At 39.4% G+C, this 25,702-nt stretch overlaps 1 protein-coding gene across 6 annotated transcripts in view; it reads left to right on the forward strand.

The window, feature by feature from the left end:
* ATP13A4 (ATPase 13A4) overlaps positions 1 to 25,702 on the forward strand; it is a 189,881-nt gene that overhangs the window by 68,634 nt on the left and 95,545 nt on the right. For all 6 annotated transcript variants that reach the window (XM_053564731.1, XM_053564732.1, XM_053564733.1 and 3 more), the window contains 3 exons: positions 23,389 to 23,459; positions 23,552 to 23,632; positions 25,349 to 25,418. In XM_053564731.1, coding sequence (XP_053420706.1) covers positions 23,389 to 23,459; positions 23,552 to 23,632; positions 25,349 to 25,418 — 222 coding nt within the window. The remainder of the gene's footprint in view (positions 1 to 23,388; positions 23,460 to 23,551; positions 23,633 to 25,348; positions 25,419 to 25,702) is intronic.

Genomic DNA, 25,702 nt, shown 5'->3' on the forward strand with positions numbered 1-25,702 from the left:
AAGCTTTTTATGCATCTATTGAGAGAATCATATGGTCTTTGTTTTTTAATTTGTTTGGGTAATGTATTATATTTATAGAGTTATATATATTGAACCAGCCTTGAGACCCTGGGATAAAACCCACTTGGTTGTGGTGGATAATTTGTTTGATGTGCTGCTGGATTCTGTTTGCTAGGATCTTATTGAATATTTTTGCATCAATATTCATTAGTGATATTGGTCTATAGTTTTCTTTTCTTGTTGGGCCTTTTCCTGGTTTGGGGATCAGTGTGATATTTGCTTCATAGAATGTGTTGGGAAGTATTCCTTCTTTTTCTATAGTTTGGAAAAGGTTATGTAATATAGGTACTAGTTCCTCTTTAAAGATTTTGTAGAATTCTGATGTGAAGTCATCTGGTCCTGGATTTTTCTTTTGGGTTAGATTTTGTATAGTTGATGCTATTTCAGAACTTGATATAGGCCTGTTCAACATTTCCAATTCTTTCTGGCTAAGTCTAGGAAGGTGGTGTGCTTCCAAGTATTGGTCAATTTTCTTCAGATTTTCATATTTCTGAGAATAGAGTTTTTTGTAATATTCATTAAGAACTTGTTGAATTTCTGTGGAGTCTGTGGTTATCTCATCTCTGTCATTTCTGATTGATGAAATTACTCTTTTATTTATGGTTAGGTTAGTCAAAAGTTTATCTATTTTATTGACCTTTACAAAAAACCAACATTTGGATTCATTCTTTTGTTTTCAATTTCATTTAATTCTCCTCTAATTTTGGTTATTTCTTTTCTTCTGCTGGGTTTAGGGTTGGAATGTTCTTCCTTTTCCAGTTGCTTGAGATAGGCCATTAAGTTGTTGATTTCCTCTCTTTCTGTTCTCGTGAAGAAAGCTTGTAACAGCATAAATTTCCCTCTTGGGATTGCCTTTGCAGTATCTCACAGGTTCTGGTAGTTCATGTCTTCATTATTGTTTTGTTCCAAAATTTTGTAATTTCTTTCTTAATCTTATCTATGACCAGCTATCATTCAGCTATCATTCAGCATAAGATTATTTAGTTTCCATGTCTTTGTGTGAGTTTTCAGATTCCTGTTGTTACTGAGTTCAACTTTTATTCCATGATGGTCCAAGAAGATATGGGGAATAATTTCTATTTTTTTTAAATTTGCTGAGGTTAGACTTGTGACCTAAGATGTAATCAGTTTTGGAGTTCATTCCATGGGATGATGAGAAGAATGTGTATTCAGTTTTGTTGGGATGAAATGTTTTGTAGATATCCGTTAAATCCAATTGTTGATGGTTGGTTTTAAGTCTAAAATTTCTTTGCTTCGTTTCTTATTGGAGGATCTACCCAATACTGCCAAAAAGGTGTTGAAATCTCCAACTGTTATGGTGCTGGAGGAAATCAAGTTGCTCATGTCAGTTAGAGTCTCTCCTATAAATTGAGGTGCATTTTGGTTGGATGCATAAATATTCATAATTGAAATCTCATCATGTTGAGTGTTTCCCTTAACAAATGTGAAATGACCATCCTTATCTTTCCTTACATTTGTTGGTTTAAGGCCTATTGTATCTGTGAATAATTGCAACACCCGATTTTTTGCTGATTTCTATTTGCCTGAATTATAGATGACCATCCCTTCACCCTGAGTCTATATTTATCTTTTAAGGTAAGATGAGATTCTTGTATGCAGCAGATATCTGGCCTGAGTTTTTGTATCCAGTCAGCCAACTTGTGCCTCTTTAGAGGACAATTTAAGCCATTCACCTTAATTGTAAATGTTGATAAGCCTGGTAGAATTTTGGGTATCATGTTTTTTGAAAGTCCAGTGAACATTTTTATCCTTTTGCCAGTGTGGAAGTTGGGATTTGATCAAAAGTTTTTGAGTGACTTTACTTTGGTGTTAGAGCATTGTGCTGGTCATTGTGGAGGATGGCTCTGAGAATATCTTGGAGAGCTGGTTTAGTTATGGCAAATTTCTTCAACATGTGAATGTCATTAAAGTATTTAATTTCTCCATCATAAATGAAATTCAGTTTAGCTGGATACGGGATCCTGGGGTGAAAGTTATTTTGTTTTAGGAGATTAAAATTTGATGACCATCCTCTTCTGGCTTGACAGGTTTCAGCAGAGAGATCTGCAGTCATTCTAATATTCTTCCCTTTGTAGGTTATGGTTTTCTTATGTCTGACTGCTTTCAGAGTTTTCTCCTTCATATTATCTTTAGTGAAGTTAATTATGATGTGCCTGGGGGATGTCTTATTTGGGTTGAGTTGTGCTAAGGTTCTGAAACTGTCTGCTATCTGAATTTCAGAATCTCTTGCTATGTTTGGGAATTTCTCCTTGATTATCCCTTGGAGTAGAGCTTTTGGGCCTTTCAAAATGACCTCATTGCCTTCAGGAATTCCTATAAGGCTAATGTTTGCTTTTTTGGAATTATCCCACAGCTCTCTAAGAGAATTATCCATTTTTGTTCTCCCCTCCTCTTCCTCTTTGAGCATTTGGGAGTGTTCAAAAGCTTTGTTTTCAGTGTCATAAATCCTTTCTTCTGCCTGCTCCATTCTGTTACTGAGGGATTCTACTATATTTCTTATATCTTGGAGGGCTACAACCTCTTTTCTCAATGTGTCAAAATTTGGTGATTTTGTCTTTGAATTCTTTATATATATATAAATAATTCATATTGAATCATAGCTGTGTACATTAATGCAATTATGGGGCACCATACATTGGTTTTATAAACAGTTTGACACACTTTCATCACACTGGTTAACATAGCCTTCCTGGCATTTTCTTAGTTATTGTGTTAAGACAATTATATTCTACATTTACTAAGTTTCACATGTACCCTTGTAAGATGCACCGCAGGTGTAATCCCAACTATCACCCTCCCTCCGCCAAACCTCCCCTCTCCTTCCCCTCCCCTCCCCATTCCCCATATTCTTAGGTTAAAACTGGGTTATAGCTTTCATGTGAAAGCCAAAAATTAGTTTCATAGCAGGGCTCAGTACATAGGATACTTCTTCCATTCTTGAGATACTTTACTAAGAAGAATATGTTCCAGCTCCATCTATGTAAACATGAAAGAGGTAAAGTCTCCATCTTTCTTTAAGGCTGCATAATATTCCATGGTGTACATATACCACAATTTATTAGTCCATTCGTGGTTTGATGGGCACTTGGGCTTTTACCATGACTTAACAATTGTGAAGTGGGCTGCAATAAACATTCTGGTGCAAATATGTTTGTTATAATGTGATTTTTGGTCTTCTGGGTATATTTTTAGATCTCTAAGTGTTCTCCAAACATCTTTCCAAAAGGAATGTATTAATTTGCTTTCCCACGAGCAGTGTAGAAGTGTTCCTTTATCTCCACATCCACGCCAACATCTCTGGTCTTGGGATTTTGTGATATGGGCTAATCTTACTGGAGTTAGATGATATCTTAAAGTAGTTTTGATTTGCATTTCTCTGATGATTAAAGATGATGAGCATTGTTTCATATGTCTATAGGCCGCATGCCTGTCTTCTTCAGAGAAGTTTCTCTTCAAGTCCCTTGCCCAGCCTGCGATGGGATCACTTGTTCTTCTCTTGCTTATACATTTGAGTTCTCTGTGGATTCTGGTTATTAAACCTTTGTTGGAGACATAACCTGCAAATATCTTCTCCCATTCTGAGGGCTGTCTGCTTGCTTTACTTACTGTGTTCTTGACTGTGCAGAAGCTTTTTAGTTTGATCAGGTCGTAGTGTATTTTTGAAGCTGCTTCAATTGCCCGGGGGGTCCTCCTCATAATATACTCGCCCAGACCAATTTCTTCAAGGGTTTTCCCTGCACTTTCTTCAAGTTTTTTTATAGTCTCATGTCTTAAGTTTAAATCTTTAATCCAGTGAGAGTCTATCTTAGTTAATGGTGAAAGGTGTGGGTCCAGTTTCAGTCTTCTACAGGTTGCCAGCCAGTTCACCCAGCACCATTTGTTAAATTGGGAATCTTTTCCCCACTGAATGTTTTCAATTGGCTTGTCAAAGATCAGATAATGATAAGTAGCTGGATTCATCTCTTGGTTCTCTATTCTATTCTAGATATCTACTTCTCTGTTTTTGTGCCAGTACCATACTGTTTTGATCACAATCGATTTATAGTACAATTTCAGATCTGGTAGTGTAATTCCTCCTGCTTTGGTTTCATTTTTGAGTAATGTCTTGGCTATTCAAGTTTTTTTTTTTTTTATTCCGTATAAAACTAAGTATTATTTTTTCAAGATCCTTAAAGTATGACAGTGGGCTTAAATAGAGATTGCATTAAAATTGTATATTGTTTTGTGTTTGTATATTGGACATTTTAACAATGTTGATTCTTCCCAGCCATGAGCATGGTATGTTTTTCCATTTGTTAACGTTTTCAGCTATTTCTTTTCTTAGAGTTTCATAGTTCTCTTTATAGAGATCTTTAACATCTTTGTTAGACAAACTCCCAAATATTTCATGTTCTTTGGCACTACTGTGAACGGAATAGAGTCCTTAACTGTTTTTTTAGCTTGACTATTGTTGTTATATATAAAGGCTACTGATTTATGAATGTTGAGTTTGTGACCTGAGATGCTGCTATATTCCTTGATCACTTCTAAGAGTTTTGTAGTAGAATCCCTGTTATTTTCCAGAGATACAATCAGATCATCTGCAAAGAGTGAAAGTTTGATCTCTTCTGACCCTATATGGATACCCTTGATTGCCTTTTCTTCCCTGATTGCGGTGGCTAAAACTTCCATCACAATGTTGAAGAGCAGTGGAAACAATGGGCTGCCTTGTCTAGTTCCTGATCTGAGTATAAATGATTTCAGTTTAATTCCATTCAATACGATATTGGCTGTGGGTTTGCTATAGATGGACTCTATCAGTTTAAGAAATGTCCCTTCTATACGAAATTTCTTAAGTGTTCTGATCATGAAGGCATGCTGGATATTATCAAAAGCTTTTTCTGCATCAATGGAGAGAATCATATGGTCTTTGTTGTTTAACTTGTTTATGTACTGAATTATACTTATGGATTTATGTATATTAAACCAGCCTGGGATAAAACCGACTTGGTCATGATGTATCATTTGTTTGATATGTTGCTGGATTCTGTTTGTTAGGATCTTTTTGAATATTTTTGCATCAATATTCATTAGTGATATTGGTCTATAATTTTCTTTTCTTGTTGGGTCTTTTCCTGGTTTGGGGATCAGAGTGATGTTTGCTTCATAGAAGGTGTTGGGTAGTCTTGCTTCTTTTTCTATGTTTTTGGAACAGGTTGAGTAATATAGGTAGTAGTTCCTCTTTAAAAGTTTGTAGAATTCTGACGTGAAGCCATCTGGTCCCGGGCTTTTCTTTTTTAGAGAGATCTTGTATGTTTGATGCTATTTCAGAACTTGATATTGGCATGTTCAACATTTCCACTTGATTCTGCCTAAGTCTTGGAAGGTGACGTGCTTCCAAGTATTGGTCAATTTCCTTCAGATTTTCATATTTCTGAGAAGAAAGTTTCTTGTAATATTCATTAAGGATTTTTTAAATTTCTGAGGTGTCTGTTGTTATTTCCTCTTTGTCATTTCTGATTGATGAGATTAGAGATTTTACTCTTTTTTTCCTGATGATGTTTGCCAAAGGTTTATCTATTTTATTGACCTTTTCAAAAAACCAACTTTTTGATTTATTATTCTGTTCTATAATTCTTTTGTTTCCATTTCATTTAATTCTGCTCTAATTTTGGTTATTTCTTTTCTTCTACTGGGTTTGAGGTTGGAATATTCTTCCTTTTCTAGTTGCTTGAGATGTCCCATTAAGTTGTTAACTTCCTCTCTTTCCATTTTCTTGAGGAAGGCTTGCAGTGCTATAAATTTACCTCTTAGGACTGCCTTTGTGGTATCCCAGAGGTTCTGATCATTCGTGTCTTCACTGTCATTTTGTTCCAAAAATTTGGTGATTTCCTTCTTAATTTCATCTCTGACCCAGCTATCATTCAACATAAGGTTATTTAACTTCCATGTTTTTGTATGAGTATGCAGATTCCTGTTGTTACTGAGTTCAACTTTTATTCCATGGTGGTCCGAGAGGATGCAAGGAATAATTTCTATTCCTTTAAATTTACTGAGGTTAGACTTGTGACCTAAGATGTGATCCATTTTGGACTATGATCCGTTGGCTGAGGAGAAGTATGTGTATTCAGTTTTGTCAGGATGAAATGTTCTGTAGATGTCTGCAAAATCCAAATGTTGGGTGGTTAGGTTTAAATCTAAAATTTCTTTGCTCAGCTTCTTATTGGAGGATCTATCCAGCATTGCCAAAGGAGTGTTGAAATCTCCGACTATTATGGAGCTGGAGGAAATCAAGTTGCTCATGTATGTTAGAGTTTCTCTTATAAATTGAGGCCCATTCTGGTTGGGTGCATAAATATTCATAATTGAAATCTCATCATATTGAGTATTACCCTTAACAAATATGTAGTGACCATTCTTATCTTTCTTTACTTTTGTTGGTTTTAAGCCTATTGTGTCAGCAAATAAAATTGCAACACCTGCTTTTTTCTGATTACCATTTGCCTGAAATATGGACGACCATCCTTTCAACCTGAGTGTATATTTATCTTTTAAGGTACAATGTGACTCTTGTATGCAACAAATATCTGGCCTGGGTTTTTGTATCCAGTCAGCTAACCTGTGCCTCTTTAGAGGGCATTTTAAGCTGTTCACATTATATTGATAGCTCTCGTTAAATTTTGAGTATCGAGTTTTTCAAAATTCCAGTGGACAATTTTAATCGTTTCGCCATTGTAGAAGTTGGAGTTTGATCAAAAGTTTCTGAGTGAGTTTATTTTTGTGGTAAAGTATTGAGGTGGTCATTATTGGGGATAGGTCTGAGAGTATCCTGGAGAGCTGCTTTGGTTATGGCAAATTTCTTCAACATATGTATGTCATTAAAGTATTTAATTTCTCCATCATAAATGAAACTCAGTTTAGCTGGATACAGGATCTGGGGTTGAAAGTTATTTTGCTTTAGGAGATTAAAAGTTGATCACCACCCTCTTCTGGCTTGAAAGTTTTCAGCAGAGAGATCTGCAGTCATTCTAATTTTCTTCCCTTTGTAGATAATAAATTTCTTGCATCTAGCTTCTTTCAGAATTTTCTCCTTCATATTAACACTAGTGAAGTTAATTATGATATGCCTGGGGGATGTCTTATTCAGATTGAATCATGCTGGGTTCTGAAACTGTCTGCTATCTGGATTTCAGAATCTGTTGACATTTCTGGAAAATTTTCTTTCATAATTTCATGGAGAAGATCCTCTGTGCCTTGTGAAGCCACTTAATCACTTTCAGGGATTCCAGTGAGGCAGACATTAGCCTTCTTTCAATTATCCCAGAGCTGTCTGAGAGAATGATCCATTTTTGCTCTCCATTTCCATTCTTTGAGAGTTTGCAAATGTTCAAATGCCTTGTATTCAATGTCAGAAATCCTCTCTTCTGTCTGCTCCACTCTGTTACTGAGGGATACTACTGTGTTTTTGAGATCTTTGAGGGCTGCAAATTTTTGCTTCAGTGCATCAAAATCTTTGGTGGTTTTGTCTTTAAATTCATTTAAATTCATTAGATTCTACTGTGTTTTTCAAATCTTTGAGGGCTGCAAATTTTTACTTCAGTGCATCAAAATCTTTGGTAGTTTTGTCTTTAAATTCATTAAATTCTTGAGACAATTTTTGAATTTCTCCTCGAATTTCTAATTCTGACTTTTGAATTGTTCTTTGGATTTCTAATTCCAAATTTTCCTCCATTCTGTTAATCTTGTTTGTAATCCAAATTCTGAATTTGATTTCTGATATCTCGGCCAGCTGTTTATGAATGGGATCTTCAGTTACATCTGCCATATCTTTCCTTTGGGGGGGTTCATCTAGTCTGGTTATTCATGTTACCAGAGTTTTCCTGCTGGTTGTGTCCCATTATTACTTTACACCATTTGATTTTTCCCCTGGAGCCTTGTCGAGGACCCATGCAGTGCTACAGCCTGAGATGTTGGAGACCTATTTGATGTGGTGGGGCTAAGTGGTTCTGTCTTGTTTTCAGCTGGTCTCTGTTCTCCCCTAGTGAAACAGTTACTCTGGGTTGAAGTATCAGCTGTGGAGAAATACCAGCAATTAAGTCACCCCACCCCTGACAGGCAACAATTGGAAAAGGAAAATCAAACCTTCCTACAACCACACCCCCAGGGCACTGCTTCAATAGTCTTCAGGGGATTGGCTCAGTTCAAAAGGTCCAAATCAATTGTCTCAGTCAGCATCTGTTACAGGTGGGAGAGTTTAAAAGGTCTCTGGCAACTGGAATGCAGGGGTCTGGTGACAACTCGTACATGACTTGCTCCGGTGCTCTCTGAAGTCTGGAGGACCCACTCAGCAAATAGATTAGTCTGGGAAGTTGATGCCTCCTTCTCCACCTTGGAGCTCTGTCACACACTCACTGCATGCCCTGCAGTGCTGTGACCCAGTCAGTTGTCTCCAGTGAACAGATACTCCAGAGGTTTGCACCTGCCTAAATCTCAAGGAAGTCTGTACCTGCTCAGCCAGGCCACTGCTCTCTGCCTCTATCCAGCAGGAGGTGGTGAGGCCTTTCAACCTCAGGTGTTTGATGGAGGCTGGGGGGTGTTCACTCAATTCCAGCCCCACTCTTGATTGATATTCCTGGCAGAACAGAACAATCCTGTGGGAGTAGTTTGTTTCTGTTCCTGCTAAATTCCTCTGCCGAAGGGGGGCTGATTTGAGTTCCCAGAACCTGTGCCTCAGGCCATCTCTTTACTCCTGCAGGTTTGTATTCGTAGCATGGTTAGTTGTTAGCTCTAGCCTACTGTCCTCCTTTGTCTATAGGCTGATGATCTCCTGAGGTCCGGGTGTGTCTTAGGCTCAGTAAAGCAGTTCTCTGGGTCAGCCCCTCCCTGGGAGTTTCCTGGCTCTGCACATGTGTTTTCTAGTCTCTGCATTCCACCCAGGCCAGTACCGCCACAGGCAAACCCTTTACTCACAGGGCTTGTATTTCAGTCCCAGATCTGTTCCGCGGTGGTTGCCATCTGAGAAGATGCCCGGCTTCCTCTGGTTGCCCAGGGAGACAGGGGGAGTGGCTTCAGGATATCCGGGGGTGGGCCTTGTTATTGCTAAAGACAGCCACTGCTCTGTACCTCGGGGCATTGCCGCTACGGTATGATTCCTTCTCAGCCAGCCATTGTCTCCTCACTCCCATGCTGCAGAATTACCACTGTCCAGCTGCAGTCCAGGTCCTGTCTACATCTCTCGAGAAATCACCCAAGCATCTGGACTCCTAGTGGACAGTGTTCTAGACCTCAGAGTGAAAGTGGAGGGGAGTTCTGGGAGCTCAGAATTGCAGGTCGTAACACCAAGCTCATTGAGACCAAATGAGCAAATAAATAGATACAAAGGCTACCAGACACATGAGCTCATAGATGCACAAACAGACAGAGACACATAGACATACAGACAACACCCATGACAACAACAATAAAAACAAGTACAATAAAAATAGTGATAATCATAAAAATAATTGAAGAAAAAGAAAAAAAGTGGTGTTCATATAGAAGTTAAAAAAGAAGAAAGGAGAAATTAAAAATAGAAAAATTAGAAATAAAAACTATACCTATAACGAAAAATAATAAAAAATTAACAACTCCTCCAAGAAAATGGTGAAGAAAAAACAGAACAAAAAAAAGACTAAAGAAAAAAAAAGGCACCAACCACAAAAATATTATTCTTGTATATATGTAGAAATATATATCTATATGTATGATGTAGGGATCAACTTTCGTAGGAATATATTTATAATACAATATACTTTCTGGACACCAGGTGGCACTGTGAGTAGTTCCCAGGCTTATACCTGATTCACAGTTTATACTGTTACCACAGTAACCACCCTACTTGGCCAATCGTCATTTTGGAGTTTCTGTAAAAGTTTGTCACCTAACTATTGTGCAACCTCAGGTGCTCTGTTCCAGATGGCACTCCTATCCGACCTCACAACTCAGTGCAGGAGTCCATGCTTCACAAATCTTTCCACCCTGCTCCAACGTTCTCCTGCAAACTGGTGACTGCAATGAGCTGTGGGTGAGGGTGTTGGCTGCTGGTGTCTCGCGTGGCTGCTGGCGGGTTGCGTGGCTGCTGAAGGGTCCTTCGGCTGCAGCCGGTTCTCGTGGCTGGAGCACTTGGGGACCTTCTTCTCAGTTTTGTGGTTCAGAGTCTCCCTTTTGAATCAGGACTTTTGAGTCCAGCCACCTGCCAGTTTGCCGTGCAGCCTGAACTGCCAGCCCCTTCTGACATTCCCCACCAGGAATGCTCCGGTCTATTTAATCACTCCTGTTGTTCTGGGGGAAGGCGTCCACCATTTTGGATAGTTCAAAATATCTGTTTCCCAGGCAGGATCCCTTCCCTTCAATTTTCTATTGGGTTGCCCAGCTCCCCGTGGTTTTGAGTGGCTCTCCTTTCGGGTGCCACACTCAGCTCAGGAATAATTTTTCATCAATTGGGTTTTGCCAGTAATTGCAAGCTGCTGTCATCTGTAAGGGAGGGGCGTGCTGGCCAGCATGGCCAGGCAGGGAAAAATCTCTACAACGAAGTCCATGGTTTTAAATTACCCCTCATATATAGCAATCCGCCAATTCTCTGAGCGTCTCCAGCTGTCCGTCCACACCAATAATCCACATGGGGGAAAGGTCCAGACTCCTCTTCCTCTCACCTGATTACTTGGGAGAGGAGGGCTGCACATCCATCCCGTCTGCCATCATGCTCTGCTTCAAATTCATTGAATTCTTGAGACAACTTTTGAATTATTCCTAGAATTTCTAATTCCAACTTTACTTCCATTCTGTTAATCTTAACTGCCATCCAAATTCTAAACTCAATTTCTGACATCTCAGCCATTTGTTTATGAATGGGATCTTGTGATGTGGCTGCTTTGTTTTTCCTTGGAGGAATAGATCTACTCTGAGTATTTATGTTGCCAGAGTTTTTGTGCTGATTCCATCCCATGATTGTTTTTCACCATCTGGCTAGATGAGCAGGTAAGGCGAAATTGGATTAGGGACTTCTGGGGTTGTGGTTAACCAGCCTTTTGCCAAAGAGCTAGGACTGGTGAGTGCAGCATTTCCCCTATAGCTTTGTAAAGGACCCATACAATACTACAGCCTGAGATTTTGGGGATCTGTTTGGTCTGGTGGGGCTAGGTGGCTTTTTCTTGTATTCAGCTGATCTCTGTTTAATCCTAGTGAATCAGTGACTCTGGGTTGAAGTCTCAGTTGTAGAGAAATACAAGCAACTAAGACACCCTGCCCCCCACAGGCAACAACTGGAAGAGGGAAATCAAACCTTCCCACCACAACAGAACCAGGGTACCACCTTGGAGGGTCCTTGGGTGAATTGCCAAATTGAAGAGTTCCAAACCAAATTATCCCAGTCAGCACCAACTCTCTAGTGGGAGAGTTCAAAAGGTCTCCAGCAACTAGATAGCCGGGGTCTACTGGCAGCTCAATTGTGGCTCACTCCAGTGGAGTCAGAAAGGCCCACCCAGTATAAGACTTTGACCAAGGTGGCTGATGCCTCTTTCCCCACCTTGCACCTTCTTCACCACCAGTCTCTGGTAACTCCACTGCCAAGCTCTGGTCACCTAGTCTCTGTGGCCCAGTTCTGTTCAATAAGCAAATGTGCCAGGGCTTTGTGCCTGACAGAGTCAAAGGAAAGTCAATGCATCCTCAACACAGCTACCACCCTCTGCTAACAGCCGGCAGGGGGAACGGAAGCCTGCCTGCCTCATATATTCTATGGCAACTGGGGAGTGTTCCACCTGAGCTCAGTGTAAACCTGAAGATAACCAGACAGCAAATATTTTTCTCCCTAAGCCACTACACCTTTTCTCCCAATGCTCTGAAGCTCTGGTATTCCTATAGGGTGAGGTTTGTCTCCCTCTGGCAATCCTCAGAGTTGGGGAGGTGTCTCTTTAAAACTACACCCCAGCGGGATCACTCTATTAACGTTGATGCTGGGTGGGAGATATCTCCACTTGGGTTCCCCTGCCTCAGCAGTTCCTGAGTCTCCACCCATTGCATGGAGACCCAAGCCTCTGCCCGCTGCTAAGTTGCACTTTTTCAGAGCCAGGCCAGACACCTTCCCCACTGTGCCTTTCTGTATTGTTACTGGATTCACAAATATAGCATAGCTGTGCTGCCACGAGCCATGCAATGCCCAGTCTGAAGAACTGTGGATATTCTGGTTTTTGCAGGGGTTGGACTTCTAGACCACCAGAAAAGGGGGAAGGATGGACTGGAAGTTCAAAGTGGCATTGAAAATATTTGTTCAACCTTCCTGCCACACAAGAGAATTCCCAGGCTCACAGCAGGGACTCTCTGGAGAAGGAGCCTCAGCTTCCAGCAACTCACTCCAGTGGGGTGAGAGAAGAGAACCTCAGTTCACCGCTCACTAGTACAGATATTACAACAAGCAAACACTCTCTTGGTGGTGGTGGAGGACTGGACACACGTCCTCTTTAGGATGAGTTCTGTACCTGCAATTTGTTTCCATGAAGTCGCAACTTGCCTCCACAGAGAAGACATACAATTATCTATCTTTTCTCTCAGCTCAGCTCCCACCCTTTGGCTGTGTTGGGTCCTTTCTGGCTGTTATCTCTCCCTCTGGACTGGAGCTTCTGTTGAAAGCTGGCTCCAGTCAACCATCATCACCCATTCCCCCATGTTCTTGTTGAAGTTAGGGAAAATAGACAACCTGAGGATTTAGCAAAACATAAGATACTTTGAAACAAAATGAACAAATGAACAACAACAACAAAAAGCAACCAGACACACAAACCAACAAACAGATGCAGAAACAGACAATCAGAAAGAACAACAACAACAAAAAAACCCCAAAAGAAAGAAAAATACTCAAATAGCCTGATGTAAGCACTCTCAGCAACCATAGGAGGGAAGTAGAGAAAAAAATATTAATAGTTATGTAAAAAATTAGCAATAACTCCTACACGAAAGAAAAAAGGAAAAAATGCAAAAAAGCAAAAAGAACAAACAAAAAAGAAAAGCCACCATCAACAAAAATATGTATATATTTATATATGTGTAAAAAAATATGACTATTGTATGCCATAGGGATCACTTAAGAAGTAATATATTGAAGGACTCAGAGCCAGATGAAGAAGAGGGAAGAAGTACACTCCTACAGAGGGAGCAGCAAGGAGGCACTGGAGCCGATACAGACCCCGGGAAACTCAGTGTGCAAGAGGCCCAGGCTGTACAGCCTTAAAGAAAGATGGAGGAGACCGCACCTGTTCTCTGTCAGTGGAGGCAGCAGTGATATAGGTGGCAGTCACAACCTGCGGCTGTGGCGAGATAGCATCTGCCTTCTGGTGAACTGACAAATACGAAGGAAACATTGACATGGTGCTGCCCAGACCACTGTAAGACCTGCGCTGTAACCGTGACTGGCAACTGCCTGGACCTTGGTAAGAGCTGCACTGTGACCCCCGACCTGCGACCCGTGGCTGCCGGGCCTCCACATGCCCTGAACAGGAACTGCAGGAGCTGCACAACCAAGCATCCTCCCTCCTGTACCCTCCCTTCCTCCACACCAGCCTGTTTGTCTGGCCAGGGACTCTGGTAGCCGTGTGCCCTCCAGACCCCTCCCTGCCTCTGCACGGAGCCCTTCTGGCCAGAGACTGCTGGAGACTTGGGCTCTCTGTGCCAAAGTCACTGGGTGCCAGGCTCTACCAGAACCGTGTGCACCACCCCCAACCCTGTTGCTGGATCTGGGTGTGTCACACTCCGGAGATGCTTCCACAACCAGAACTCCCTGGCTGGGGCAGCCCCAGAGAAACTACACAGGGAAACTCCCTACAAAGATCCAGGAACAACAGAGTGAGCCCGCCGGGGTCTAATCTTGGAGAGACACCTCCCCAACTCTGAGGACAACCAGAGGCAATGGTGAAAAACAATCATGAGGCGAAATCAACAGAAAAACTCTGGCAATATGAATCATCAGAGTAGATCAACTCCCCCAAGGATCAATGGGGCGGACACAGCACAAGATCCCATGCACAAACAAATAGCTGAGATGTCAGAAATCGAATTCAGAATCTGGATAGCAAATAAGATTGAATTAGAATTCCAAGCAGTAACCCAAAAGATATCTCAAGAACTCAACAAATTCAAAGACCAAATGACCAAAGATTTTGACACATTGAGACAAGAAGTTGCCTCCCTCAAAGATCTGAAAAACACAGTAGAATCTCTCAGTAACAGAATGGAGCAAGGAGAAGAAAGGATTTCCGACATTGAAGACAAAGCTTTAGAATGCTCCACAACTGTCAAAGAGGAAGAGAAATGGAGGGCAAAAACAGGTCACTCTCTTAGAGAGCTCTGGGAAAATTCGAAGAAAACCAATATTCATCTTATTGGGATCCCCGAAAGTGATGAAGTGGCTTCACAAGGCACAGAGTCTCTTCTTCATGAGATTATGAAGGATAACTTTCCAGACATGCCAAGAGATTCTGAAATTCAGATAGCAGACAGTTTCAGAACTCCAGCATGACTCAACCCAAACAAGACATCCCCCAGACACTTCATAATCAATTTTACTGAAGTTAATATGAAGGAGAAAATTCTGAAAGCAGACAGATGAAAGAAAACCATCGCCTACAAGAGGAAGAATATTAGAGGAACTGCAGATCTCTCTGCTGAAACCTTTCAAGCTAGAAGAGGATGGTCATTGACTTTTAATCACCTAAAACAAAATAACTTTCAACCCAGGATCCTGTACCCAGCTAAACTGAGTTTCATTTATGACAGAGAAATTAAATACTTTAATGACATTCACATGTTGAAAAAATTTGCCATTACTAAACCAGCTGTCCAGGATATTCTCAGACCTATTCTTCATAAACCAGCGTAACCCTCCATGACAAAAGTAAACCCAGCCAGAAAATTTTGATGAAATTCCAACTTCCACAGTCACATAAGGATTAAAAATGTCCACTGGACTCTCGAAAGGCTTATCAATATTCTCAATTAATGTGAATGGCTTAAATTGTCCTCTAAAAAAGCACAGGTTGGCTGACTGGATATAAAAACTCAAGCCAGATATCTGCTGCATACAAGAATCTCATCTCACATTAAAAGATAAATATAGACTCAAGGTGAAGGGATGGTCATCTATACTCCAGGCAGATGGAAAGTAGAAAAAAGCAGGCATTGCAATCCTATTTGTAGATGGAATAGGCTTTAAACCAACCAAAATAAGGAGGGATAAGGATGGACACTTCATATTTGTTAAAGGTAATACTCAATATGATGAGATTTCAATTATTAATATTTATGCACCCAACCAGAATGCACCTCAATTTATAAGAGAAACTCTAACAGACATGAGCAACTTGATTTCCTCCAGTTCCATAGTAGTTGGAGATTTTAGGACCCCTTTAGCAGTGCTGGATAGATCCTCCAAAAAGAAGCTAAGCAAAGAAATTTGAGATTTAAACTTAACCATTCAACATCTGGACTTAACGGACATCTATAGAATATTTCATCCCAACAAAACTGAATACACATTCTTCTCATCAGCCCATGGAACATACTCCAAAATTGACCACATCCTAGGCCACAAATCTAACCTCAGCAAATTAAAAAAAAATAGAAATTATTCCTTGCATCTTCTCAGACCATCATTGAATAAAAGTTGAAATCAATAACAACAGGAATCTGCATACCCATACAAAAACATGGAAGCTAAACAACCTTATGCTGAAGGATCGATGAGTTATAGATGAGATTAAGAAGGAAATCACCAAATTTTTGGAACAAAACAACAATGAAACATGAATTATCAGAAACTCTGGGATACTGCAAAGGTAGTCCTAAGAGGGAAATTTATAGCACTGCAAGCCTTCCTCAAGAAAATGTAAAGAGAGGAAGTTAATAACTTAATGGGACATCTCAAGCAAGTGGAGAAGGCAAAACATTCCAACCCTACACCCAGCAGAAGAAAAGAACCAAAATCAGAGCAGAATTAAATGAAATTGAAAACAAGAATTATACAACAGATCAATAAATCCAAAAGTTGGTTTTTTGAAAAGATCGATAAAATAGGTAAACCTTTTGCCAACCTATCCAGGAAAAAAAGAGTAAAATCCCTAATTTCACCAATCAGAAATGGTAATAATGAAATAACAATCAACCACTCAGAAATTCAAAAAAATCCTTAATGAATACTACAAGAAACTCTACTCTCAGAGATATGAAAACCTGACAGAAATCGATCAATACCTGGAAGTATGCCACCTACCAAAACTTAGCCGGAATGAAGTGGATATGCTGAACAGGCGTATATCAAGTTCTGAAATAGCATCAACTATACAAAATCTCCCTAAAAAGAAAAGCTCAGGATCAGATGGCTTCATGTCAGAATTCTACCAAACCTTTAAAAAGGAATTAGTACCTAAATTACTCAGCCTGTTCCAAAATGTAGAAAAAGAAGGAAGACTAACAACACATTCTATGAAGCAAACACCGCCCTGATCCCCAAACCAGGAAAAGACCCAACAAGAAAAGAAAATTATACGCCAATATCACTAATGAATATAGATGCAAAAATATTCAACAAGATCCTAACAAACAGAATCCAGCAACACATCAAACAAATTATACATCATGACCAAGTCGGTTTTATCCCAGGGTCTCAAGGCTGATTCAATATACGTAAATCTATAAGTATAATTCAGCACATAAACAAATTAAAAACCAGGACCATATGATTCTTTCAATTGATGCAGAAAAAGCTTTTGATAATATCCAGCATCCGATCAGAACACTTAAGAAAATTGATATACAAGGGACATTTCTTAAACTGATAGAGGCCATCTACAGCAAACCCACAGCCAATATCGTATTGAATGGAGTTACATTGAAATCATTTCCACTCAGATCAGGAACCAGACAAGGCTGCCCATTGTCTCCACTGCTCTTTAACATGTTTTAGGCACCACAATTAGGGAAGAAAAGGTGATCAAGGGTATCCATATAGGGTCACAAGAGATCAAACTTTCACTCTTTGCAGATGATCTGATTGCATATCTGGAAAACACCAGGGATTCTACTACAAAACTCTTAGAAGTGATCAAGGAATACAGCAGTGTTTCAGGTTACAAAATCAACATTCATAAATCGGTAGCCTTTATATATACCAACAATAGTCAAGCTGAAAAAACAGTTAAGGACTCATTTCCATTCACAGTACTGCCAAAGAAGATGAAATATTTGGGAGTTTATCTAACAAAGGACATGAAAGATCTCTATAAAGAGAACTATGAAATTCTCAGAAAAGAAATAGCTGAAAATGTTAAGAAATGGAAAAACATACCATGCTCATGGCTGGGAAGAATCAACGTTGTTAAAATGTCCATACTACCCAAAGCAATATACAATTTTAATGCAATCCCTATTAAAGCTCCAGTGTCATACTTTAAAGATCTTGAAAAAATAATACTTAGTTTTATATGGAATCAGAAAAAACCTTGAATAGCCAAGACATTATTCAGAATAAAAACAAAGCAGGAGGAATCATGCTACCAGACCTCAGACTATACTATAAATCGATAGTGATCAAAACAAAACAGAGAAGTAGATGGTACTGGCACAAAAACAGAGAAGTAGATGTCTGGAACAGAATAGAGAACCAAGAGATGAATCCAGCTACTTACCATTATTTGATCTTTGACAAGCCAATTAAAAACATTCAGTGGGGAAAAGATTCCCTATTTAACAAATGGTGCTGGGTGAACTGGCTGGCAACTTGTAGAAGACTGAAACTGGACCCACACCTTTCACCATTAACTAAGATAGACTCTCACTGGATAAAAGATTTAAACTTAAGACATGAAACTATAAAAATACTTGAAGAAAGTGCAGGGAAAACTCCTGAAGGAATCCGCCTGGGTGAATATTTTATGAGGAGGACTCCCCAGGCATTTGAAGCAGTATCAAAAATGCATTACTGGGACCTGATCAAGCTAAAAAGCTTCTGCACAGCCAAGAACATATTAAGTAAAGCAAGCAGACAGCCCTCAGAATGGGAGAAAATATTTGCAGGTTATACCTCCGATAAATGTTTAATAACCAGAATTCACAGAGAACTCAAACATATTAGCAAGAAAAGAACAAGTGATCCCATCTCAGGGTGGGCAAGGGACTTGAAGAGAAACTTCTCTAAAAAAGACAGATGCAAAATCTACAAACACATGAAAAAAAGCTCATCATTTTTAATCATCAGAGAAATGCAAATCAAAGGTACTTTGAGACATCACCTAACCCCATAAGAGTAGCCCACATAACAAAATCCCAAAATCAGAGATGTTGGTGTGGATGTGGGGGAAAGGGCACACTTCTACACTGCTGGTGGGAATGCACACTAATACGTTCCTTCTGGAAGGATGTTTGGAGAACACTTAGGGACCTAAAAATCGACCTGCCATTCGATCCTATAATTCCTTTACTAGTTTTATACCCAGAAGACCAAAAACCACAATATAACAAAGACATCTGTACTAGAATTTTTATTGCAGCCCGATTCACAATTGCTAAGTTATGGAAGAAGCCCTAGTGCCCATCGACCCACGAATGGACTAGCAAATTGTGGTACATGTATACCATGGAATATTATGCAGCCTTAAAGAAAGATGGAGACTTTACCTCTTTCATGTTTATATGGATGGAGCTAGAACATATTCTTAGCAAAGTATCTCAGGAATGGAAGAAAACGTATCCAATGTACTCAGCCCTACTATGAAGCTAATTTATAGCTTTCACATGAAGGCTATAACCCAACTATAGCACAAGAATATGGGGAAAGGGGCAAGGAAGGGACAGGGAGGGGGGGAGGTTATGGTGGAGAGAGGATAAGGGGTGGGGTCACATCTATGGTGCATCTTAAAATGGGTACAGGCGAAACTTACTAAATGCAGAATACAAATGTCTGTATACAATAACTAAGAAAATGCCACGAAGGCTATGTTGAACAGTTTGATGAGAATATTTCAGATTGTATATGAAACCAGCACATTGTACCCCTTGACTGCACTAATGTACTCAGCTATGATTTAACAATGAAAAAGAAAAAAAAGTAAAATATTTATGTTACAATATAATTTTTAGACACCAGGTGGTGCCATGAGTGGTTCCCAGGCTTATACCTGAGTCCCAACTTACATTGTTTTTGGTGGTTGCCTGGCTACCTGCTTGGCACTTAGACCCTGTGGAACTGCCACCCATCTCAAAAAATCTTCACAGGCAGGCTTCACAAATTCTCCCTGCAACCGTTCCCATTAAATGCAGGATATCCTGGGCCATGGAGTGCAGGATGACTGCCTGCAGGTGAGACTCAAATTGCAGCACCTGGCCCATGTGGAAAGGTGCCTGTGGCTACCGCCATTTCCCAAATTTTCATTTTTTTTTTTATTGTTGGGGATTCATTGAAAGTACAATAAGCCAGGTTACATTGATTGCATTTGTTAGGTAAAGTCCCTCTTGCAATCGTGTCTTGCTCCCCAAAACTGTGCACACACCAAGGTCCCACCCCTTTCCCTCATTCCCTCTCTCTGCTCTTCCTTTCCTCACCTCTTTCTCTTTCTTTCTCTCTCTGCTCTCCCCTTCCCCCACCCCCACCATGACCTTAATTGTCATTAATTGTCCTCATATCAAAATTGAGTACACAGGATTCATGCTTCTCCATTCTTGTGATGCTTTACTAAGAATAATGTCTTCCACTTCCATCCAGCTTAATACAAAGGATGTAAAGTCTCCATTTTTTTAAATAGCTGAATAGTATTCCATGGTATACATATACCACAGCTTATTAATCCATTCCTGGGTTGGTGGGCATTTAGGCTGTTTGCACATTTTGGCGATTGTAAATTGAGCTGCAATAAACAGTCTAGTACAAGTGTCCTTATGATAAAAGGATTTTTTTCTTTCTGGGTAGATGCCCAGTAATGGGATTGCAGGATCAAATGGGAGGTCTAGCTTGAGTGCTTTAAGGATTCTCCATATTTCCAGAAAGGTTGTACTAGTTTGCAGTCCCACTAGCAGTGTAAAAGTGTTCCCTTCTCTCCACATCCATGCCAGCATCTGCAGCTTTGAGATTTTGTGATGGGTTAAATGCTCGCTGGGGTTAGATGGTATCTCAGGGTGGTTTTGATTTGCATTTCTCTAATAGATAGGGATGAACATTTTTTCATATGTTTGTTAGCCATTTGTCCATCTTCTTTAGAGAAGATTCCATTCATGTCTCTTGCCCATTGATATATGGGATTGTTGGCTTTTTTCATGTGGATTAATTTGAGTTCTCTATAGATCCTAGTTATCAAGCTTTTGTCTGATTCAAAATATGCAAATATCCTTTCTCATTATGTAGGTTATCTATTTGCTTTGGTTGTTGTTTCTTTAGCTGTACAGAAGCTTTTCAGTTCAATGAAGTCCCATTTGTTTATTTTTGTTATTGTTCCAATTGCCATGGCAGTCTTCTTTGTGAAGTCTTTCCCCTGGCCAATATCTTCCCGTGTTTTTCCTATGCTTTCTTTGAGGATTTTTATTGTTTCATGCCTTAAATTTAAGTCCTTTATCCATCTTGAATCAATTTTTGTGAGTGGGGAAAGGTGTGGGTCCAGTTTCAGTCTTTTACATGTGAATATCCAGTTCTCCCAACACCATTTATTGAATAGGGAGTCTTTCCTCCAAGGTATGTTCTTGTTTGGTTTATCAAAGATTAGGTGGTTGTAAGATGTTAGTTTCATTTCCTGGTTTTCTATTCTATTCCAAGTGTCTATGTCCCATTTTTGTGCCAGTACCATGCTGTCTTGACCACTATGGCTTTGTAGTACATCCTTAAATCTGGTATGGTGATGTCCCCAGCTTTATTTTTGTTACTAAGAACTGCCTTAGCTATACGGGTTTTTTTCTGGTTACATACAAAACACCGAATCATTTTTTCCAAATCTTGAAAGTACAATGTTAGTATCTTAACAGGAATGGCATTGAATAGTTGCTTTGGGAAGTATAGACATTTTAACAATGTTGATTCTTCCCAGCCATGAGCATGGTATGTTCTTCCATTTGTTAATATCCTCTGCTATTTCCTTTCTGAGGATTTCATAATTTCCTTTATAAACGTCCTTCACCTCCATTGTTAGGTATATTCCTAGGTATTTCATTTTCTTTGAAATTATGGGGAAGGGAGTTGTGTCCTTAATTATCTTCTCATCTTGACTGTTATTGGCCTATACAAAGTCTACTGACTTGCTTCTTCCTATCCTGGATCTTTCCCATCTGAATGTCTCTCCTGCCACCTAACTGTGGTAGTGCTGCTCCAGATGGCACCCCACTATGGCTTCCAAATTCTGCTCAGGAGGCCACACTTCATCAATCTTTCCATACAACACCTATTTTCCCCACAAACTGGGAATTACAATCGTCTGTGGGAGTGTGGGGGTGGCTGGTTGCCACCACATCTGCTGGCTGCTGCAGCAGCCGCACAGAAACTTTCCTGGCATTCTCTGAAGCTCCAGATTACACTCCAAGTCCAGTAACTGCCACTTTGCTGTGCACTCTGAACCACCACTCCACACCAGTATTCCATGCTGCGAATGATCTAGCCCACTAACTCTCACCTGTTGTTCTGGGACAGCTGAGCTAAATGTCTCTTCCATCCACCATCATGCTCTGCCTACTGACACTTGTTTAATTCATGGAAAACTCATCTATCCAGCTTCTTTGCCTTGCTGATTTGTTTAAAATGATCTAATATTATTTGAATATCAAACCTTGCTGCTAATTCAGACATAGATTGAGATGAATTTATTCCCACTACACTTTTAGCTCAGCACTATCTACCTTGGTCTCAGATTGCCTACATGACTCACTTTCAAGATTAAAGTGACCAGAATGAAACTTTTCCAACTATCGAAGTACTGTGCATTCATTAGCCACATCCTTCTCAAGCACGTCATTGACATTTTGAGCTGTCTACACTACAGTGTTCCACAATGGAACTCATATTCAAAAACACAAACTTTTGACTCACCTGTGGTTTCATAAAAGTTGCTCTAAAAAATTTAAAAGATAATCATCAGCCCAAATGTGCATTTGACAGAATTTTATCTTCACAATAAAAATAAAATGAGAAGTGTCAAGATGAAATGTCAGAAATACCAACTGTTAAATTTAGTAGTTAAGGAAAATGGTCATTTCATACTTAATAACTATTTTCTAGTTGTTTTGTAGATCCTTTCTTTCTATCTTACTGCCTTCCTTTGTGGTTAAGGTATTTTCTGTATTAGTATGTTTTTGTTCCTTGTATTTTATTTTTAGTATCTCTATATCTTCTATGGGTTATTCCACAAACCTATTGTCTATTAAAGCCCCAGATTCTCATCCTAGCACTTAAGGCTACTCATACTCTGGTTTTAGTTTAACTTTCCAGTTTCATTTTCTGTTCTACAAAAATAGTTCCACTCACTTGCCTCTTCCTTCTTAACTAACTTGTGCACAGTCTCTTTGAAATTTCCTCTTTTCTTTTCATCTGAGCAAAATTCTTCCAGTCCTTCAACATTACAGCTGAGAGATCTGTTATTTCTTCCATGATGTTTTCCATCGTGGTCCCTCTCTGTTTCTACAGTATTTCAAGGTGTGCTTTTTACTTTGTTATATTTTTTATTTCTTTAGCATGTACATATTGGAGTATATAGTGTCGTATTTTTTTGTGACATATATTCTCTTTCCTTCTTAGGTTAGAATGTAGTAGCATGCAGAGACTGTGTTTTATTGGTATACTTATGTATGTAGTAGGCCTATGATACACATTGATTGAATGATGATTTTTAATAAAAATTGTCGGGTGGCGCCTGTGGCTTAGTGAGTAGGGCGCCGGCCCCATATGCCGAGGGTGGTGGGTTCAAACCCAGCCCCGGCCAAACTGCAACAAAAAATAGCCGGGCGTTGTGGTGGGCACCTGTAGTCCCAGCTGCTTGGGAGGCTGAGGCAAGAGAATTGCGTAAGCTCAAGAGTTAGAGGTTGCTGTGAGCCGTGTGACGCCATGGCACTCTACCAGAGGGCGGTACAGTGAGACTGTGTCTCTACAAAAAAAAAAAAAAAAAAAATTGTCATTTGTGTAACAAAAAAGGAGATGATAAATTAGAAAAGAATAAAATTATAAATAAGTCTATTAGGGGTCTATCTTCACTTCTTCCAAAGATGTTCTTTATTTACTGAGTTGGTGTATACTTTCTAATCTTCAAACTAGAAGACTTTCTTAGTACTTTTCTTTTGCAGGTGAGATGTATAAAAGTGCAGAAAATAAGATATGTTTGGAACAACTTAGAAGGACAGTTCCAGAAAATTGGGTAAGTTGCTTTAGTAAGTGCATACAAAGAAGAAAAATGTTATCTCAAAAATATGGCTGTTAAATATGTCCTTCTAATCATTATTATTTTAGCTCTTTGGAAGATTGGCTCAGTTCTGCCAAGATACATGAAAAATTTGGATTAGGCCTAACAGAAGAAGAACAAGAAATTAGGTACCATACATATATTATTGTCTATACTATATGTATGTTTTAAGATTTTTACTTCTTTATGGTTTATTTAATTAATATTGTATGAAGCAGCACTCAATTGGCAGTACAAATTGTAACTGGTTTCCCTGGTTCATTAAAGTGCTTCCATTGTTTGTTGATTTCTTTTGGGAGTGCCTCTGCTCTCTTAAAAGAACTGTTATCAGTCAGATAAAAAGCTCAGTGAATAGGTATTTTAATTGATCAATATAAAAAAAGTCATAGTGCTCTATTTAGCATTATTCATTTAAATACTTTCACATACTTTATATCTCTTCATCATCAGAGCAATCCTGTGAGGAAGATAGAAAAATCATCATCACCATTTTTAATATAACAGATGAGAAATCTGAGGCTCAGATAGATTTAAAGGCCTTAACAAGGTCACACATGTGGAAAGTAATTGATAAGGAATTGAGTCCCACACCTCTGACTATAGTTTTAGTGCTCTTTCTACTTTAAGTGATGTTCTCAAGGTCATGATAATAAAAATGTTAAGCCAGTTTTGAATATAATCAAGAAACATAAATCATCACGAGTTCAACAATTGTAGAAGAGCAGAAGAACATCACACAAGATGTGCAGCTCCACAGTCCCAGAGCAGTTACTAAGCAGAGGAGCAGGTTAGGGAGGGCACTGGAATGTCAGGGGTCCTGCGGCTTTGAAGAAATACCTTCTCTCTGAGCCTTAGTTTCCTACATGTTAAAAGGGGGGGGGCGGAGAAGGACTCTATAAAGGCCCTTTCAATGGCTGTACATTTTCAATGATTTGTACACTTTCCTCAGCCCCATTTCTAGTACTTTGAAGAAACCTAGAACCTTGAAGCATCAGCATCACATGGGAGCTTATAAGAAATGTAGAGGCTCAGACCGCACCTCAGCCTTGTTAAATCAGAATCTTGTTTGTTTGTTTTTATCTTGAGACAGAGTCTTGCTTGTTTGCTCTGATAGAGTTCTGTGAAGTCATAGCTCACAGCTACCTCAAACTCTTGGGCTTTAGCAATCCTCTTGCCTCAGCGTTCGGAGTAGCTGGGACTATAGGCATATGCCACCACACCCAGCTATTTTTTCTGTTTTTAGCAGAAATGGTGTCTCTCTCTTGCTCAGGCTAGTCTCTAACTTCTGAGCTCAAGGGATCTTCCCACCTGGGCCTCCCAGAGTGCTAGGATTACTTATAGTTATGAGTTACTACATCTTGCCCAGAATCCTCATTTTTAAGAAGATCACCAAATTATCTGTGTGAGTACTAAAGTTTCAGAAGCACTGCTTTAATACATTTGGTAAGCTATCTAACCTGAGTGTTGATGTGAAAGGCACAGAGAAAGTGGTTATTTATTTCTCTCAACAACAATTACTCACAAAGTGCCACTCTTCTGCAAAATCAAAGAAACACGTCTCTGGGTCTTAATCTGAGGGATTGATAATCCTGTGTAGAACTATTTTTGAGATTCCAGGATCTTTCTGTTAATATTAAAACAAATTAATGCAGATGTTTATTGTTTTTGTGTTGGGCAAATTTAACCTCTCCCATTATTTTGGGAGAATGGGAATGTTATATTGGAGGTTTATGTTGATCCTACAAGTGAGAAAGTGAAGACGGAATAGACCTTTTTTGCCTAGGTGAAAAATGAGCTTCATTTTTATTATTAGTGACTGACTGATCTGTAATCTCTCCCTATAGGAGGTTAATATGTGGGCCTAATACTATTGATGTAGAAATCACACCAGTTTGGAAATTGCTCATCAAGGAGGTAATTTCTCCAGCGTTTGCTCTTGGCTTTGAATAGAAAATAAAGAAGTTTGGCTCTAGTCAACCAGGAGTGCTACATTGTAATACGTAACTGTAATTTGAGAGATATTTTAAAAGAATGCCAAGCATATTTTCTTCATACCTCTTATTCTTCTACTCTTTTTTGTCAAATGCATCTTTTGCACATGGCCTCATGCAGTAAAGGGTATGACACTCTGCTTATTTAGTAACTGGATGAATGTAATATTTCCTTTCTTCCCCCTTTTTTAATACCCTGATACTTAG

Source organism: Nycticebus coucang, chromosome 16 (assembly GCF_027406575.1).
Source record: "Nycticebus coucang isolate mNycCou1 chromosome 16, mNycCou1.pri, whole genome shotgun sequence".
NCBI lineage: Eukaryota > Metazoa > Chordata > Mammalia > Primates > Lorisidae > Nycticebus > Nycticebus coucang.